Here is a 19,514-nt window from a genome sequence, read left to right on the forward strand (position 1 = left end):
TGATAGCTAGCCTGTGACCTCTTTGGCTCATGCACATTATATGAGACACTGAATTGGAAAATTGTACTAGAACAACCCTTAGCCCTTCAAAAGAAAGTTCTTAATCTGTTGTTTGCAATATTTACATACAACCACTTGCAGGAAAAATTGCACACCAATTGCACAAGAAGACCCAAACATATAACTGTGGCTTCGAAAATGCGACACAACAGTTGTTTTTGTTGTAGGTTCGGTTCTCAAAATTTATTTTTATTACATTCTGTCTGATATTTTATGTTCACTCCATTGTTCCTCTCTTCTTTGTTGCTACCCTCTAACTTTACTCTCTTGCTCCACCCAGACATGTTTCCTCTGGCTGTGGTTCCCAGGCTGGACCCCTGGCTCAGCCCCCAGTAGTCACATGACAACATCCCAGAGATCTAGATTAGCAAAACACTGGAGTCAAAGTGAATAATGCATACTCCACTGGAGCATCAAAAGGCCACCACTGATTTGCTGCGCAGTGTCTTTATCATTGCATACTTTCCTCTACGGGTGTGAAACCTTTCACTCCAGCTGACTCAGCATTCTCATTGTCATTTCCACAGGCAGGTAGGTAGTACTTGATGTCATTTGCATTGATTTAAAAAAATATATAAAATAAATAAATAAATAAAATAAAAAATATTTTTTATTATTATTATTATTATTATTATTATTATTATTATTATTATTACCAGACCATTGTTGGTAATATTTAACAACCGGGTTATATAATTTTTTAGTAAGAATGATGATGATTGATGATGGCTGGCAACCAGTCCAGGGTGTCCCCCGCCTACTGCCCAGAGCCAGCTGAGATAGGCGCCAGCTCCCCCGCGACCCTTGTGAGGAATAATCGGTCAAGAAAATGGATGCATGGATGGATGATTGATGATGATGAATGATGCCATTATCGGACATATGAGTACGTCAACACAGTTGGGCCTACTGTAATGAAAATATACATGTTTTTTCTTCCCAAATACAGATTAAATGTGTGCATTATGTAGAACAGTGGTGTCAAACTCATGTCAGCTCAGGGGCCGCATGGAGGAAAATATATGACCAAGTGGGCCGCATCGGTAAAATAACGGTAATAGAACTGAACTCTTTTACTGCCACACATTAAAGAAAAAACTTTGATATGACAGCGGCTTTGATCATTGACGAAAAGAGAGACAATGCTTCCATCTGCTGGCCATGGTTTAGAGTGTTTTAGATTCCACAACCCATTGACCAGGCAGCGCTGCACTTAGACATTGGAGGGGGGGAGAAAAAAAAAAAAATGTTTTAACGTTGATTTTACTGATTGTTATTAAACGTTTTTGGCGGTCAAAGAGTTAAAAACGATTGCTGTCAATTAGACGCAGATTTTCGCTATTTGTGTGCCAGCCCAAAATTATGGAGCTCAACTGTCATCATATTGTTCCAAAAAAGAATACAAATGCAAATGGAACAGAGTCCTGGACGTGTTAAATCGACGTGTTTTTCATATGTATTGTTCCCAGAATGCATTGCGTGGTGCAGGTAATGACGTTATAAGGACACTAATCCTTGTCATATTGATTTGTGTTAACTTACCAGGAATTGAATTTGTGTCGTATTTAACACGTTTGTTGGTCTAATGATAAAAATAAATAAATACATTAATAATAATAATAATAATAATAATAATAATAATAATAATTAAACAAACCGTAACTTTACGTTGTGTGTAAAATAATGACATCCAGGACGATTTCCCCCGTACAGGGACTGCTTGTGAAGTTACAAATTTGATATATTTTGATTGTGGCCGACTGATTCATTAGTCCGACATTACAATTTATTTTTTTTTTTTTAACTTTACAAAATTATCTCGCGGGCCGGATTAAACCCCTTTGCGGGCCTGATCCGGCCCGCGGGCCTTATGTTTGACACCCCTGATGTAGAATGTGTGTATGTGTGTTTTTAATAGGAATTTCCATTTACTTGCTCTTTTTTTCTGCTCTATTTACCACAAACACAAATATTAATCATAATACAGTGTTTAGACTAGTGGGGCTGCATAGAACATAATATAGGCCTAGTTGCTTTAGTTTAGTCAGATTGGCCACGTCCAATCTGGTGGACACACTCATGTACCGCAGAAACGGCCCAACCCGCTCAAGAGGGGGTTCTATATAGGTTTTTTTTTATTTCTCTGCTCACCGCCCTTGTGGATGCACTGGCATGTATGTACGCACGTGCACTTCAACGTGACGTCACACTGGAAGGGTCTATACGCCAAGACTCTTGAAGCTGCGAGGCCGCTATGCTGCTCCTCCCAATAAATGTTTCTCGGCATACGATCCTATACATTTTACAGTAACAAAATTGGAGAACATTTGAGACAGTACTTAGTAGAAACAGCATGATTTATGATATTTTAAATTTGTTAAACAAGAGGACTGCAGACATTTTACAACTTACCTTAAATATGTGTGTAAATAATTTCCTTAATTTAATTATGTTTACAGGAGGAAACTTGTATATTTTTAATTAAAGAATTATAACTGTAATTCAACAAAATATGCCTCAGCTAAATCTAATAATTAGGAACTGAGCAATAAAAGAAAAGGGGAGTCTTCAGAGCAGCACATACCGTCCACTTGTTTTTTTTTCTTTCTATTCTATTCTTTTGTTTTTCTTTTTTTTAATTTAATTTTATTTTTTATGAAAGTCTGCTCGCGAGATGGGAGGAGCAAGATGGCCGCCCGGTGACTTCAACGGTTTGCAAGGGGGTGGGTGTACCGTGTACAATCCAGTCATATATTCAGGTCAGTGTTCAGAAACCCAGAAGTACAGTACAGTACTATGGCGTTTGAGTATAATGGATGTCGGCACTATCACCTGTCTTGACAGACGCGCGCGAGCTCGTATAAACGCGTGTACGGCTGTGATGCAGCAAGTTTTATAATAGTAGTGCGATGTTCGCGGAAGCTGGGAGAGAAGAATTTTATTTGACCGGAACACGGTAAGCGTAGCTTCACACCACTGATTTGTCATACATTATTTCTGGGCAAATGTATGGCTTCAGCTTCATGATGTTCATAATGTGTGTGGAACTCTATAAAGTAAAGGTTAACAGTGTAACCTTGGTGAGTACATACATGTGCTTTTGTCGGAGCAGTGTGCTAGTGTGTGAGTATGAAAGTTGATGGCATCATTCAGCAAAAGAGGAGAAAAGGTCAAGTACAGCTTTTGAGCAGGCAGCTACGTCATTTCCGTTGAGTTTGGGCAGTGTTTCAGCATTTGATGTACAAACATGCACACGCAAACACGAGTATTTTGAAATTGAAGCATAATTGTTGTTTAACCTCGTAAATGAGATCCAGTTCAAGGACTGTATCAAAAAAGTAATTGATGTGGAAAAAGTATTGCCCCTCTTAATGAGGTATTTTTTGTTTGTTTGTTTGTTTGTTTGTTTTTTTGCCTATTGATCACAATGAAATGTTTCAGATCATCAGGCCACCTGTAATATCTCACAAAGAAAATCCAAGTAAAAAGACAATAGTTTTTATCTGCTAATTTCACAACTCAGGGGAAAAACCAGAACACCGTCTGACTACTGTAGGAATGAATTTACTGTAAAAACAGTCAAAACTGTTTTGACATTTATAAATTATCACTACATTTTAATAAAACAAGACACACAAAAACAGGCAAAAATGATGATTAAGTCTACTAAGACAGAAAGATGTTTTGTTTTTTTGTTTTTTTTGTGGAGTTACCCCTTGAGATGTGTCAACATTACATTGTACATATAGGATTGTCTTAAAAAAAAAAAAATAAAATAAAAAATAAAAAACGAGGTACAGTAGCCTATACTTTTTTTTTTTTCTGGCAGATGTTGAGAAACCTAGTCATTTTTATTTAAATGAAAACAAGTTCTGCAACATATGAGCTTCCCCCGCAACAAACCATCTGATCAAACTGGCCTGTCTTGATGTTTTTCAGATTGTGTAGATCTTCGTTTGGTCACTGACTTCCTCAACGCCGCCATCATGTCAATGCTGACTCACGTGCTGGCATGTTTGTTTGGCATGGGCTCCTGGGTGGCAATCAACGGAATGTGGGTGGAGCTCCCGCTAATTGTACCACAGATCCCCGAGGGTTGGTTCCTGCCATCCTACCTCACCGTCCTCATCCAGATGGCCAACGTCGGCCCCCTCGTCATCACCTTGATGCATCGTTTCCGCCCAGGAGTGCTTGATGAGGGTCCGGTTGTGTACTGCATTGTTGCGTTGGGGATCATTGCGACGTTCCTTCTGGCTTTCTTCTGGAAGCACACAGTGGCAATAGGGAGCAGCCTGCACAGTGTGCCTCTCTTGACATTATGTTTACTGCTCTCTGTGGTGGACTGCACCTCCTCTGTCACCTTTCTGCCTTTCATGATGCGTCTGTGTCCCCAGTACCTCACCAGCTACTTTGCAGGTGAAGGCCTCAGTGGTCTGGTGCCAGCACTGGTGGCTCTTATTCAGGGTGTTGGGGTAGTCCGATGTCATGATGCCACTTTGACAGTTTCACTAAACAACACATTTGAGAATTCCACAGTTAACACTGGGGAGCTCCAAGCGGTCTATCAACCAGCAAAATTCTCCGCTCAGGTCTTCTTCCTGTTCCTCAGCGTTATGATGGTTGTTTGCTTAATAGCCTTCACCCTACTCAACCATCACCCAGCTGTGGCTCGGGAGAAGAAGAACGACCTGTATTTCAGGGAAGAACTGGCGCCGGGAAAAGACCAAGTGTTCTCTTTACACAGCCAAACACCAGAGCAGAAGCCGATGTTAAGTCCCTTCCAGTCTGCAAGGAGGGAACCTCGCAGCTCCTTCGGCAGGGGCGCGTACAGCAACTCCGAGGTGGCCTTCATCTTTGTTGTACTTGCCTGGGTGAATGCTCTGACCAATGCGGTGCTGCCGTCAGTGCAGTCTTACTCCTGTCTGCCTTATGGGAACCAGGCCTACCATCTGGCTGCCACAATGGCAGCTGTGGCCAACCCACTGGCCTGTTTTATTGCCATGTTTATGCCAATCAGGTATGTGAGACTAATGGAGCATTCCGAAAATCCTCATGTTCACATATAAGATGGTCAAAGGCTAAATATTTCTGTAACAACAACTACTGTACCATAGCTAAGGCTCAAGAAGCATAGTAACATGTTTACTGTGTTTCTAATTGAAGAGTCTTATTTAGCTAAACGTTTAAAGATAAAATAAAGACTGTAAATAAAGGAGTTCTTTTCTTCCAGGTCACTCATCTTCATGTGTCTTCTGACTGTGTTTGGCACGGGATTTGGGGCCTACATCATGGCAATGGCTGCTCTTAGTCCATGTCCTTTGCTGGTCCACAGTGCCTCTGGAACTGTTGTTATAGTAAGACTCTTTCAACACTCAACATTTTCTTTATAACACCAAGAACATTGCAAATACACTACATATCTCAATGTGTTGAGAGCAGGACATCGGATTGGGGCAAAATATTGACTTTGCGCCATATTGCATCGTAATCTATCATGGTACCATACAGTACAACATCAGATAGAGATCCGTTAGCTGTTAAGTGAAATGGAAGCCCATGCTTTCTTGATGCTTGCTGTCAACACTGTTTTTGGGTCTGATGGCCCTCGTTTTCCTCTTGTGATACAGTAATTCCCAATCTCAATTATTGTCGTTACATTTTTTTTTAAATAGTTTAAATGCATGCATGTTGTGTATAGAGTATTGTGTAAAAAGGCAGATGTGTTTAATTCAGTGTATGCACACATTTGTTTATAATGCACATTCTGAATTAGGCCAAATGAAGTGTCTAATCTTTTGTCCCACTACTACATGACTGCCATACTATAACTCTATACTACAGCCAACTGCAGCCACAATAATGAACATTTTTCAGTTTCTTCCATTGTCATAATTGAGCATTATGCATATTGTAGTATGGATTAAAGGTAATAAGTAAAACTCACAATAGCACTAACTTATTAGAGTTATCGGCCTAATTTGCCCATCACCTCATCTTTGAAAGTAAAAACTATTGACATTTCAACCTCAAAGTACCATCACTGAACTCTTTAACCTGTTACACAAACTCTAATTATCACACATTTAAAGGCAGAGGTTATTTTCTTTGTCAGATGGTATCCTAATAATAACTTGTGCCAACCACAATGACTGTTGCGCCATCTGCCCTTTCCACCAGAAATCTGTAATGTACTGAAGTACACAATGTCCTTGTTTGTTTTATTTTATATTTTGTCTTGTGCTAGTATTAGCCTCAAATATTATTCTTATGCTTTTATTTTGCATCTTGTGTCCTTCAGGTGCTGGTTTGGATCCTATTTGTTCTCACCCTGTCCTATGTAAAGGTCATAATTGGAATCATTCTGCGGGATGAGGGCCATAGCGCCCTCGTGTGGTGTGGTGCAGTAGTCCAGTTGGGCTCTATGGTTGGTGCCCTTTCCATGTTTCCGCTGGTCAGCGTACACGGCCTTTTTAAGTCAGGTGATGCCTGCAACACGAAGTGTCCCATGTGACAAAAAAATTATGTTAAAAACACTACTGTAACAAACTCGAAATTCAACTTGTACTGTGATATGAGCACATTAGTGGGAGCAGTGATAAACCTGACATGTTCCAACTTTTCAACAGAGCTAGGTAACCTCAGGTGTTTTAGCTGCCACTCTCATCTTGTTGTGTTAACAGACTTGGTAACTTTATCACTTTATCAGACCTATGAAAACATAAGGACCACAAAACAAGGCCAGATCTAAATATATACATGTATTGCTCCATTTGTTTTTGTTTGTCTTTTTTATATTTTACAGACCTAAATATGTATTGCTGCATTTGTTTTGTTTTTGTTTGTTTGTTTGTTTGTTTGTTCTTTTCATTATAAGTTCTTTAGCTTTTCAGAGGTCAGCTATTAACATAATGTGAAAGTAAAGTATTCAAATACTATTTTGAGTCTGCACTTGTAAGTTGTGGTACTTTTCTTTCTTTTAATTAAGATGTTGATTTCAGAGTAAATTGTTGCATTAATTTACCGACTGCTCTATAAATGTTACTGGGGTGCAGGAACTGTTACACAAAGCAAAAATAAAACCAAAGAGAAAATTATCTTTCTTACTTCTTTATTTATGATGCCACAACACTGAAATGTAAAAGTACAATAGGAAGCATTGCATTATTATAATTGTCACCTCACCTTCAATTGAATGTCTAAAAGTGTCTTCGACTGAAAAACTGGAGTCGTCTGTGCAAAAAAACAAAACAAACAAACAAAAAAAAACCGTTAGATTTGTCTTTTTTTTTTTTTTTTTTTTTTTTTCTCTTTCTGTTTTACATTGTACTTAAAGTTTGTTGTACTCATTTTCCCCAGTCATTCAGGGGCATCTCACACATGGGTTGTTGCGTTAAATAAAAATTACATCTTTTTGTGAAAAAATGACCAATTACAATATGCAGTATTACATTTATCATTCTATAATTTCAGAAAAAATTGTCTGTGTCAAATATCGCTGACTTTGTTTATCATACTTGCAAAGTAATAATAATAAAAATAAATCAATAGAACACCAGTCACACTTTTTAACTTTTTATTATCTTTTGTCTGGGCTGTATCTATGAGTGTATCTAAGAGTCTTACCTTGCACATGCAGTAAATGACCACTAGATGTCTCTGTTTGAATGGGAATATAAAAATAATCTATGCGCCTTCATTTCCTTAAACTTCATGATACAAAAATGTATTACACAAAATATATTAAATCAGTTTAAAACCGAAACGTGAACTTTTGCTCGTCTGAGGACTTCATTATATTTTCCTCAATGTGCACAAATGTGGGGTGGCCTGGAGATTCATCCATCTGGAGGGGCTCTGTCCATATTACAGTGTCTGCATCATATCCCCTCACCCTAAATCAGAGTGTTTGTGTGTAAGGAGTGTGTTCATTTTTCTTTCCTTTAAGCCACGGGGACAGGTAAGAATGAGAAAGTCATAACTAGTCAGTGTCTGATTCAGATCCCAGAGGTTCCTTGTGAACATCTGGGGTCATCATCTCTGTGTGGTTCATACATCACCTGCTGGCTCTTATCTCGTCCAGTAGTTTCTATGACTTATGGTGTGCTTTGTGTAAATACTGCAGGCCAGTTTGGAAGGATTTGCAAGCGGGGTGACTGAGTCCATACATTTAAAAATGGGCCGTGGTGCTTTGATAATTGTCAGAATATGGATGGCATATAATTAAAAGCATAACGTGTTAACGTGTATTTGTTTTTCTATACTTCATTTGAAACATTGTCTCCCTTTCCTGACATTCTCCCTCTGCTTTATGCACTTTTATATGTCCATAATTTCGATCTAAGTAAATATCCCATTCATGCTGCTTTTTAATGTGTAGTTATGGGACTGCAGTATAGGGAATGATTGAATTTTTCAAAACGTCCAGAAACGATCACGTCTCGCCTGCTGTTATGCAATCGGCCATTCCCCACTCGCAACGCAGTGTCTGCTAAAACCTCGACAAGGGGGGTTGTGGGTGTCGTGGGGCTGGAAACCTCTGTGTCTGGACCAAAGGACTGAAAAATGGGGGGAAAAAAAAAAAAAGAAGAAGAAGAAAAAATCTTGTAAATGACTCAAGCCTATATAAACTATATATAAACTAAACCATTGTGTATATAACACTGGTGAGAGTATATGGCCACATCAGAAGAGGAGTTTTTAAACTTTGAGTTCTTAAATGAGGCGTTTTACACGCACATGCACCACATCCAAAAAAAAATTCTCACATGGAAAAGTGGATTATATACAGGACTCGCTGTTATTTTATTGTATATATGTCCCAACTATTCGCAGTCCTTTCCTCAATGACATTCAAGGTGAAAAGCATGTTTTAAATACCCAAATCTTCAATTTGTCCAAACATTTTCACAGAGTTTCACCTCCACATTTACCATTCCAGTGCATGGGAGAGATTACCTTTCCCGTTAGGTCCATTATATTCAAATGGGCTCGGCCTTTTTTCTTCTACGCAACAAGACATAAAGTAATCAAAAGTTGAAAGCAAACACTCAAGGAGGCACTTAGCAAAAAGAAAAAAGAAAAGCTTTTATGATAAAACATTCATATAGCGTGCAGGAGACAGGTAATCTTTGAAGATGATAGGGTTGTCTTGTGGTCAGTTTCACTATAGTATAGCTTGGGGAGCCTTGGAGATGAATGCTGCTAATAACATCCCCGCCCACCCATCATCCACTGGACCATCCAGGCAGGACTACTAATACCTGAGCGTGTCTCCTCTGTGGCGTGAATGATGCCTTAAAGAGCTGTTGGAGGCTGGCCCAAAGTAGGCTTCATTACCTTGACAGACTGATGACAGCTGACACGCACGCTCGCAAACAACAAATCAAGTCGGTGCTCACAGTAATGGCATCAAGATTCATTTTATATAAACCAAAAACAAATTGGATACATTCGCTCAGCTTTCAACATTAAAGAAATCAAAATAATAATCATGTAAAAGGGGTTTTTCAACATATTGGCAACAGTGCCAGTATTGCTCATCAGAGATTGCAGTTCTCCATATCGCTCCTATCAAAAAAATGCCACTTGTTGTTCGCAAATGCTGCACATTAATCTACTAAAAAAGTGCAACATGGCTGGAGACATAAATATTAAGGCTGGGTAATGATTCTAATTTCCTGAATCGATTCGATTTTTATTCAGAAGAGTTCAATTTAATTTGATTCTGCCATGTCTGGTGTCACGCCAGGGTTAAGTTTGAGTTCATGACCTGTTAAGTTGGATTCACAACCGTGAGGTCAAGTGTCTGTTTTGTACTGATGTAACAATCATGTAACCATCATCTACTTTCAAATAGTTTTAGGCGATGTGATGTTATGTGATGTCAGTCAATCTTTAATCCTTTAGGTCAGGGGTCTCCAAGTTCGGTCCTCGAGAGCCCCTATCCAGCCTGTTTTCCATGTTTCTCTCCACTAACACACCTGATTCATGATCGGGGTCGTTATCAGGCTTATGCAAAGGTTGCTGATTAGTTGATCATTAGATTCAGCTGTGCTGAAGGACGGAGACATGGAAAACCGGCTGGATAGGGGCTCTTGAGGACCGAACTTGGAGACCCCTGCTTTAGGTGATGTCTGTACCTATGTGATGTCATTCTTTTGTCCTTTACTTGCTACAACCAATCAGATCGATTCACTGTCTGTAGGTGCAATTGTGTGTGTTTTGCCGGATTATTGCTTTCTGTTCATCTGTGCACTTTGTTTCTCGTCTAGTCAAGTTTGTTCTATGCGTCTCGGTGTGAATAAATAGCTAAAACCTTAATTGTGTCTGCGCTTTGGGATCCAACATTCAGCACATGACAGATTTAGATTGTTTAACGGATTTGATTAACTTCACTTCAATCCGGTTTTATAGCAGGTTTGTCTCAGTGAGCCTCGAGGTTCTCTCTGTCTCCGCCTCCTTTCAGAAACACATAACATTTGATTTCAGTTGTCCTATATTAAAAGTCCACTTTTTCCACAAACATGGCATGTCCTCTTCACAAATGATCCTGTTGATGAAGGTGCACTCTATAAAGAGAATTGTTGAACCAATTTAAGATTAAAAATTGGAATTGTTGACCAACTTAATTTGGAATTGTTGACCAACTTAATAAAAATACATGATTAAATTAAATTAATCCAAAGTGAATAATATATTAAGTTTGTCATGGTGACTCATCAAATCAGGACTCCATTGATGCAGTCTTTTTAGAGTGGTGGTGCACGAGCTTAACTCCAGGTGAAAGTACTCTGCGTTGATCAAACTAACTCAAATCAGCTGTCCTGGAACTGAAAACGCAGAGTTTCCTATCACAGGATAGGTCAACTCACAGTTCAGGGTTAGTCTCAGAGTTTGTTGAACTTACTTTGTGAAATGGACCCCTGGTGTTCAACTTGATTGAAACACCACACCTGTAAAACTTACAACTGCATCTTGTGGAAATCATTTGTCCACATACAGCGGTGGGGGTGGGGGGACAGGTCCGACGAGTGAAAAAGATAAATAAGTAGGAATAAGAGCCATTTGGCAGAACTCAGACAGTTTAAGATCAGCCAGGCTGTTTACAGTTGTTGATGGAAGTGATTTGCAGTAACCTCATCTTACGCTCTCTCCACGCGCAGTCAGTGAGCAGACAACTGCAAGTAGACTCAACAATTTGTCAGGTACGCAAGCCCTCTGTTTGCTGCACGCACACATGTGGTGGATCCTTGCATACTTGCGGACACGGCAAGGTATGACGAGCAGCTTTTGTAACCTTGGGACAGACTCTGTCTGGCCCGGTTTCAAGTTTTTGTGCTAAACTAAGCTAACAGACTTCCATCTGCGGCCTGATAAATGAGTGTGCAGCAGACATGTGCGATTCATTTTGTCATCTAACGCTGAAAGAAAGCCAATCGGCATATTTTCCAAAATGTCAACCGCTTTGTCGTTCTCTAATAAGGAGAGTATAATAGTCTTTTATTATTAATATTATTATAATCATGCTTTCAATGTGCTTCGTCTTTGGAATCAATTATCACAAACCGCATTGTATTTGTGTGGGTAGGATAATTCCTGCTCACAGTTCAGTTCCACCCTCGATGTTGTGAGGAGTTGTAACCAACACGGAGACAAAAGACCAACACAACAATCTCCAACATGTGCGGAAGTCCTGGATTGCAAGCAGGGTCAGTTTGAGGTCACAGTGGGCATCCATTAGTGGCCTTATTTAGAGTCTGATTCCTTTAAGAGGAGTGATTGGCCAGCAAAGACAAAGAATCATTACCTTTACCCGCCCCCTCCCTGCCAGCAGTCAATAATGAAGGATCATTAAAATGAATAGATGGACATTCCCCTTTTCTCCGGATCCTTATTGCAAAATCAGTGTCAGGGGAAATGAAGATTGAGCTCGGAGAAGGCGTCTAAAAGCCTCACAGTGTTTGTCATGAACTCATCTTCAGTGCCCGTCTGCTTTATCTACTGTAAGACTCTGCACCTGCCTCAACTCTTGACTAGCCGGGGCTTTTACTGAAGCCCATTAAGCATATCTCTAATGTGCACAACAATATACTTCAACGTAAACATTGATGTGCATATGTGCTAAAACATTTACAGCCAGCAATGGACGACTGATTGCTTGGGAAGTCTCCGTGAAGAAGTGCAGCCCACAAAGTGAACAAGAAAGAGCGTATTGACTCCATTCACTTCCATGTGGAGAATTGAGAACAGTTGTGATCCTATAAACACACACTTAAAGATAATGAGCAGCAGTGGTGTTTTCTTTGAATAAGAAAAACAGTGTAAAAATGGCATGCCACAACCACTAATAAAATAAAATAAAAAATAAAAAAAATTCAGTCTTACAGCTGAAATGATTAAATTGTTTACGCAAAATGCAAAAATTTTAATTATGCTTGCTGAATATTATATACAATCCCTGAAAATGATACTTGAGTAGAACGATGAATTCAAACAGGGAGAGAGAAAAAAAAATAAAGTATCTGATATTTGCTCTACTACTGAAAATACTGAAAGTAAATATGTTTGTTTTTTAAATGAGAAATTATAATCTTGATTGTTTTAATTTGAATTCCATTTGTTCACTTTATTCCAGTGATTTTTTGGGGGGTGTTTGTGTTGAAATTAGTGACGTTCAATGCCAGTTACTTTAAGACTGGATGAAGTACGAGTTTGCAACTCTTTAGTAGATACCAAGTATTCATCCCACTAGTACTTTTTATAAATTTAATTTCCCCCAAAATACATTGACAGATAATGTTTAAGAAAGACCTTATACATCCCTATATAGCATTTTCCTTAAAATTACATTAAATTAATGTCTAGTTCTTGATTGTAAAACTGCCACAAGAAGGTACGAGAGCCCAAGCTGCCAGGCCAGGTATCGGCCCGATACAATACCAGTTCTCGGTACTCGGCCATCCCTTTTTATAAAGGAAGGTGAATGAACGCCAACTTTACATCAGGGTAAATCTCCTGCAGGAGATGGAACTAGCGTGTGGTGACAGGTGTGGAGGCATGCCAAGCCTGGATACAACATGCCAGGTTACGCCCCCATCCCACACCCACACCCACACCCCCAATCCCATTGCCTGGCCAGACCAGAATCGTGAAATTATGCTGTGGCTGAGTAATGCACTCTTCATTTGTATATTTTTACATAAGCTTACTGTATCCAAGTGCTAAATACACAAGATTTCTTTATTTTTTATTTTTTTTTTTGCATTATTTTTTTACTATGTAATGTACAAGTGATAAAGGCACAGGTTTTATTTTGTTTGTTTGTTTTGTAACATGTATTTGGCCTACAGTGAAGAATAAACATTTATTTCTCCAGCTTCATGTCCTGCACATTGTGTTTTCTACGTAATATAGTGTCTGGTCAATAACGTTTTAATTTTTTAATTTTTCACTTGGGCAAGATGTGACAACAGAGTTCAGTTTTGAACAAAGACTGAATTGTTTTGAGCTTAAAATATGTTTATGAAAGAAGAATATTATTGTATTGAATGAAGCTTGAAAATGACTGGTTAGCACATCCGCCTCCCAGTTCTGAGGACTCCGGTTCGAGTCCAGGCTCTGGCCTTCCTGGGTGGAGTTTGCATGTTCTCCCCGTGCCTGCGTGGGTCTTTTCCTGGTTCTCCTCCCACATTCCAAAGACATGCATGGCAGGTTAATTGGGTGCTCTGAATTGTCCCTAGATGTGCTTGTGAGTGTGAGTGGTTGTGCTCTGCAATTGGCTGGCAACCAGTTCAGGGTGGACCTCGCCTACATATATATATATATATATATATATATATATATATATATATATATATATATATATATATATATATATATATATATATATGTATATATATATATATATATATATATGTAGCCTATATATATATATATATATATATATATATATATATATATATATATGTAGCCTATATATATATATATATATATATATATATATATATATATATATATATATATATATATATATCTAGAGAGAGAGAGAGAGACACGACTATAGATGACCATCAGCCATACAGTGGATGTTTTGTAGTTAAATACACCAGAGTTTACTGACAATTGCCTTCTGTGAGCTATATTATAGATGTTATAATGTATTTTACAATGTACTGTATTGTTTTCAAAAAATCATTTTGTATAGCCTGGCAGCAAGCCTTACTTAAAGTTGAGGTAGCGTCACCCCTGCCATCGCACCTCATTAATCACCAAACAGATAAAACTACTGCAAACTATATTTCACATAAGTTGTGACACTTGACAGACCATTTGAACATATTGGACATAATGGCACCACAAAAAAATTATAGCTTACCCGACTGTGGTCAGTCTGGGGTAGTCAAGGTAAAATGCAGTTGACATTTTGGTTTTCATAATTGGTGGTGATGTAGAATGTAACCATTTTCTTCCTGCTGCGACACACGGGCCTTGTCCCAACACTCGCACCCCTACCCCTGCGCCCCCAACCGCCGATGCTCCTGCCGATGGGTGCGAGTGCGCATGGTGTCTCAGCTCTCTGAAATGCTTCGGAGAACTGAGGCAGACACACTACATACTCGCACCCATCGACGGGGACGTGCAACCGAGGGGGCACAACGGCGGAAACACAAGCAGCAAGATGCGGCCCACATGTCGCAAACACCAACCGGAAAAAGCGCCGGTGTGTGACACATGGAAGTCGGAAGTCCCGCCTCCTCCGTGGCATATACCCCATGGAAAAAGGACGTCAGATAAACACAATAAGGAAATGGGAGATGCTTTTTTTTTTTTTAATTAGTAATATTTTATCTTTTTTTTTTTTTTTTATAATTTGGGATTTGAATCAATATTTTGTATTTAAAAAAATACATCTGTGAAGAAGAAATATATTGGCAGGCAACTGAGTTTCCATTGATGCTCACTTGACATTTTCGGTCTCAAACATCTGTCACATGTTTATAAAACCAAGTAAAACATTTCACACATCACAAAAGAAAGAGAAAGTTGAATTCTCGCAGGTGGAGTGTAGGGATGCAACGATAAGGGCAATATCGTGATATCGTGATATCGTGATATCGTGCCACAATATCGTCGTCGTTGTCATGTTCACAATATTTAAAGGAACACATCTGTTAAAAAAGTCAGGTTGATTTCCATTTGTGCAGTTCTAGCACCCTCTAGTGGCTAGTTTATTAGTGCAATTTAATTTTCATTAGGGATGTTTTGGCCTTCTATGTTTAAATTCTATGCTAATTGTCCGATGTAGGGGAACCTAATTTGCTTGTGAAGCGATCAATGTGTGCTTGCATTACCAAGTAAGTGCCTCAATATTGGTATTACAGATTGTAGGTGGTTTATATGCATTGCTGTTATGTACAAAAGCACAATATTGTGCTTTTTTTTTCTTTCTTTTTTTTATTTTATTGTTTATTTATTTTTTTAGTATGAGCTCTTTTCTTTACAATATTGCGATCTTTTTTTAAATATCGCCAACCCCCCACAATATCGTGATAATTATCGTATCGTGACCTTCATATCATGATGTTACCATACCATGTTTGCATGTCGACACATCCCTAGTGGAGTGTAAAAGATACCATAAGAGTTTCCACGAACCAATCTGGTTGTCTTCCTGGGTGTCTCTTCAAGTGTCTTTTAAAATGGTCATTTGTCTGTATCATGTCAGCAGGTCATCTGCAGCAGGTGTCACATGGAAGGTTTTGTGTACACGTGTGGAGAAGCTCTAGCCTCAAAAACCAACACTATTTAAGCACATATAGTTGTCGCCGAGCAGAATCCTCGTACCTCCAAAATCATCACTTTTACGGAGATCGCAAAAACGGCACGTTTGTTCAACCATTAAAGCTGCTCTATGCAGCAATTTGACCCAAAAGTCTCTTAAAAACAGCCTTTTTATTTGACCGTTTATGACTCAAAACATATTCTAATTAGCAGATTAACCTTAGATGTTCTCAATGGTACTCCTGCAAGCCTCTGGCCAATAGTTTTCACAATGGATTTGGTTTAAAATTTCCTGTGCTGTGTCTGTGGATGTGACATCATGCACACCGTGTGTACGTGAAGAAGGGACTGTACATTTTCTTTTTTCGGCCACACGTGCCAGTAGTGATTTGAAATTCCATTTCATTTCATGCATTGAGCAGCTTTAAAATTGCAGAAAGACCAAGCTATTCTTAACACTTTTGATTGGGCAATAATTTGTGGGGAAAAAAACCAAACTCCCAGACTTGGTTTGTCCAAAAGTATAGATTTGTGGAAAAAATACAACTACAGTGGTCCCTCACTACTTCACAGTTCACTTATTGTGAACTACAATATTACTCACTGGATCACAGATTTTTGTTTGGGTCCATTTACGCTACTATTTTTGTTCTTTTTTTTTTTTTTTTTTAATATTCTAGTAAATAAAAAAAGCTCTTACTTGCATACAACACAATCTACGACATTTATAAACACAATATGGAATATTTGGATAATTAAGAAATGTGTATCATGCTAAGTTTAAAACATTTTTCACATTTTTCTTCTTTTAATTCTTAGCAAGTCGGTGTCCCATCACTGGTGAGCTATTTTTAGAATCGAACACAGGTAGTAAGGCCAATGCATGTGTCTCATTCCTCCGCTGTCTCCCTCCAAGCACTACAGGAGAAGTAGACAAACAAGTTCATTGATGATGCAATACTCGTGGTTGATCAAACGTCATTTTGGGAGTCTCGTGAAAAGTGACTATTTTGGAGGTGCTAGTTTTCGGTCTAATGGCACCAATATTTTATCGATAAGGGCTAGTTGGTTCGGTCTTGTTAACCCAAAATGGTACCCTTCTGTGTTGGTAATCTCATGTGCATTTTTGATTTGCAGCTCAAAGCCCCACAACGACCCAAGGAAATGTTTTGGAACCATTGGATGATGTAAATATATGCAGTATGTTTGAACTTGACCACGCAAAAGTGGTTTGATATTAATTGGCACATGATGCCCACATGTGTTGGAAACAGGTGAAAAAAACGCTCACTGATTTTCATGGTTTCACAGCGTCATTTTTGATACTTCGCAATTCTTATTTGTCAGGGATGTTAACAATGCTCTTCTCCGCGGTGTGTCAAATTGACAAGACATTTTCATTTTCAATTTACAGTTCCATTGCATAAAATGGACATTGACATCTTATTTCAAAGGTAAAAGCAGTTGAACTGGAATGGCTCTGATGCTATGCTACTGATGGTGTATTTGCACAGTGCACAATAATTGATATGATATTATATATGATATTGATATTGTATTACTATTACCAATACTGAAGATTTCAGAATCAGATTTGTTGGCCAAGTTATGTAAAAACACAAGGAATTTGTCTTCACAGTTACAACCCGTCCGAGAAACACGAAAAAATAACAATGACCAACAGAGGGAGAGGAGTGGGAGGGCAGGGAGGAATTTCAATTATTTAGAGTTTCACCTTGTTAAGACGTCTTTAATTGTGCATGCTTGTTTAGTTTTTTCTGCGATTGGCTGGCAACCAGTTCAGGGTGAATCACGCAAGCTGAGATAGGCTCCAGCACCCCCTTTGTGAAGAATAAGCGGTCAAGAAAATGGATGGATGGATGTTTTGTTATGTCGTAACAATTTATTATTATCTGAGATGTCTAACTTCAGACATGAAACTATTTTTTTCAAGCAGTGAAGGGCTATGAAAGTTAAAATAAGCCAAATCCAACTCGTTTCAAGTAGAAAATTGCCGAAGTATGCATAAATGAGTGGAAAGCATGGCCTGGCTGAGTCATTTTTTTTTTCTTCACTGTCTTCCAGGGAATCACGCTGCCAGTGGAAGAAGACCAAGGTAAAGAAAGGGTGCCAGGAAAAAGGGGGTGTGTTTGCCAATGTACATATATTGTGGGGCTATTTTAGGATTGCCACAGTCATCCAGGGGAGCACCGCCCAGGCCTGCCCTCCGCCTCTATGGGGATGGGTGCTTCATAACTTTGATGGATGGAAAAAGATCGGAGGAGTGGCAGGTGGTACACAGGAGTGTGGCACAGCTCCCACGGCGAGGAGCGTTTCACACAACGACCCGCCACTAACGACTCTCCCCGGAAAACACGCAGGCCTCTGCTTGCAGCTGGATGATAAGCAGCTTGTTGCGTTTGATAGCTTGACACAACAGAAAAGTCATGGCCAAGAGTTTCGGCAGTGATTCAAATTTGGTGGCTCGCTCACCGACTTTGCTGCTTCAACATTTTTCACATTGTTTTTTATGTTGTAAAAAAACAATAACCAAAGTATAAAAATGCCTTTTTATTGATCCTATTTTTTTTTCATGTTATTTTTTTATGCGCTTGTGCATTGAGTCTACCAATGGTGACCCCGTCATCTAAATTCAATTAGTCATACCACAGTGTAACAAACAAACAAAAAACGTAAAAAAAAAACAAAAAAACAAAAAAACAAACAACAGTAAATTTCCAGCAGCTGGGGCACCCCAAAAATACAAATAAACAACAGAAGCTTATTCTGACTTACTTCTCATAAAAATACATTTTGTTTCCATAATTAAAATACAGTTTGCAGTTGTAATTTCGACAAGATTCTGCCTTATTTTCAGGTTTTTAATGTTTAATTATAAACATTTTCACATTTTAAAATTAAATTACCTAGAAATATAGTAGGTAACGTAGTAAGGCTTAAGATTACAGAAATGTGCTGTTATTAGTTGTGTTAAATTACATGATTTTACGGAAAGAGGTTGCATAATAATTTGTGTTTGATGTAATATAAAAGTATATGGAAGAAAAACAAAACAATTTCATTCATCTTTCAAATCACGTCAAAAACCTGTTGAAAAACTAGATATTGGGTTTAAAATCACAACACATTACAGTAATGGTAATTCATTTACATAGCATTCTTCTACCTTACACGGCCCTCAAAACACTTTACATTTTGACTACTCGTTCACCTTCTGATGACGCAACATTAGGAGTTCAGTATCTTGCTCAAAGATACTTTCATATGTTCACGAAAGGGGATTGAGACAACCACTCTACCACTGAGACACACTGCCACTGTTTTTTTTTAATTATTTTTATTTTTTATTATTATTATTATTTTTAATAGCACATGGAATGTATACGTACTAGTTAGTCTTGATGTCCCGAAGCAGAGGCAGCATCTGTAAGTCCAATTCTTTGCTTTGCGTAATATTCACACGCTCAAGTTTTCCCCTTTCCCTTTCCCCTTTCCCTATATCATTACAGTAATTTAGATATTAAAAAAAATGTCAATTAACAAAGAATTTATTGTAAAATAAAAAAAATAAAAAATATTTAATTTCTCAGTAATTTTAAATGTTTTTTTTTAACTCACCCAACCCGCCCCCCTATCCCACCTCCAGAGTTTTA

General features: G+C 38.5%; 1 protein-coding gene and 1 long non-coding RNA gene across 4 annotated transcripts; both read left to right on the plus strand.

The window, feature by feature from the left end:
* The first annotated feature begins 455 nt into the window (after positions 1-455).
* Positions 456-7,154, plus strand: slc52a3-2b (solute carrier family 52 member 3-2b). 2 transcript variants are annotated; one of them, XM_077527913.1, is made up of 4 exons: positions 456-591; positions 4,000-5,077; positions 5,291-5,414; positions 6,359-7,154. In XM_077527913.1, exons 2-4 carry the CDS (start codon positions 4,047-4,049, stop codon positions 6,569-6,571), a joined length of 1,368 nt encoding a protein of 455 aa, XP_077384039.1. In that variant the 5' UTR covers positions 456-591; positions 4,000-4,046; the 3' UTR covers positions 6,572-7,154. The 2 variants fall into 2 exon arrangements, with proteins under 2 accessions (XP_077384039.1, XP_077384038.1); XM_077527912.1 differs by lacking the exon at positions 456-591 and adding an exon at positions 2,767-3,016.
* A 2,966-nt stretch (positions 7,155-10,120) lies between these two features.
* On the plus strand, positions 10,121-18,282 carry LOC144021835 (uncharacterized). 2 transcript variants are annotated; one of them, XR_013284194.1, is made up of 4 exons: positions 11,011-11,264; positions 16,978-17,027; positions 17,926-17,956; positions 18,025-18,282. It is a non-coding gene; the product is annotated as an uncharacterized LOC144021835 (long non-coding RNA). The 2 variants fall into 2 exon arrangements; XR_013284195.1 differs by lacking the exons at positions 11,011-11,264; positions 16,978-17,027 and adding an exon at positions 10,121-10,186.
* Positions 18,283-19,514: the final 1,232 nt, after the last annotated feature.

This window comes from Festucalex cinctus, chromosome 7, assembly GCF_051991245.1.
Source record: "Festucalex cinctus isolate MCC-2025b chromosome 7, RoL_Fcin_1.0, whole genome shotgun sequence".
Classification (NCBI taxonomy): domain Eukaryota; kingdom Metazoa; phylum Chordata; class Actinopteri; order Syngnathiformes; family Syngnathidae; genus Festucalex; species Festucalex cinctus.

Coding starts and splice junctions, on each gene's coding strand:
- slc52a3-2b (XM_077527913.1), top strand. CDS start 4,047: ATGTCAATGCTGACTCACGTGCTGGCATGTTTGTTTGGCATGGGCTCC. Junction 5,078..5,290: donor GCCATGTTTATGCCAATCAG/GTATGTGAGACT, acceptor CTTTTCTTCCAG/GTCACTCATCTTCATGTGTC. Junction 5,415..6,358: donor CCTCTGGAACTGTTGTTATA/GTAAGACTCTTT, acceptor TGTGTCCTTCAG/GTGCTGGTTTGGATCCTATT.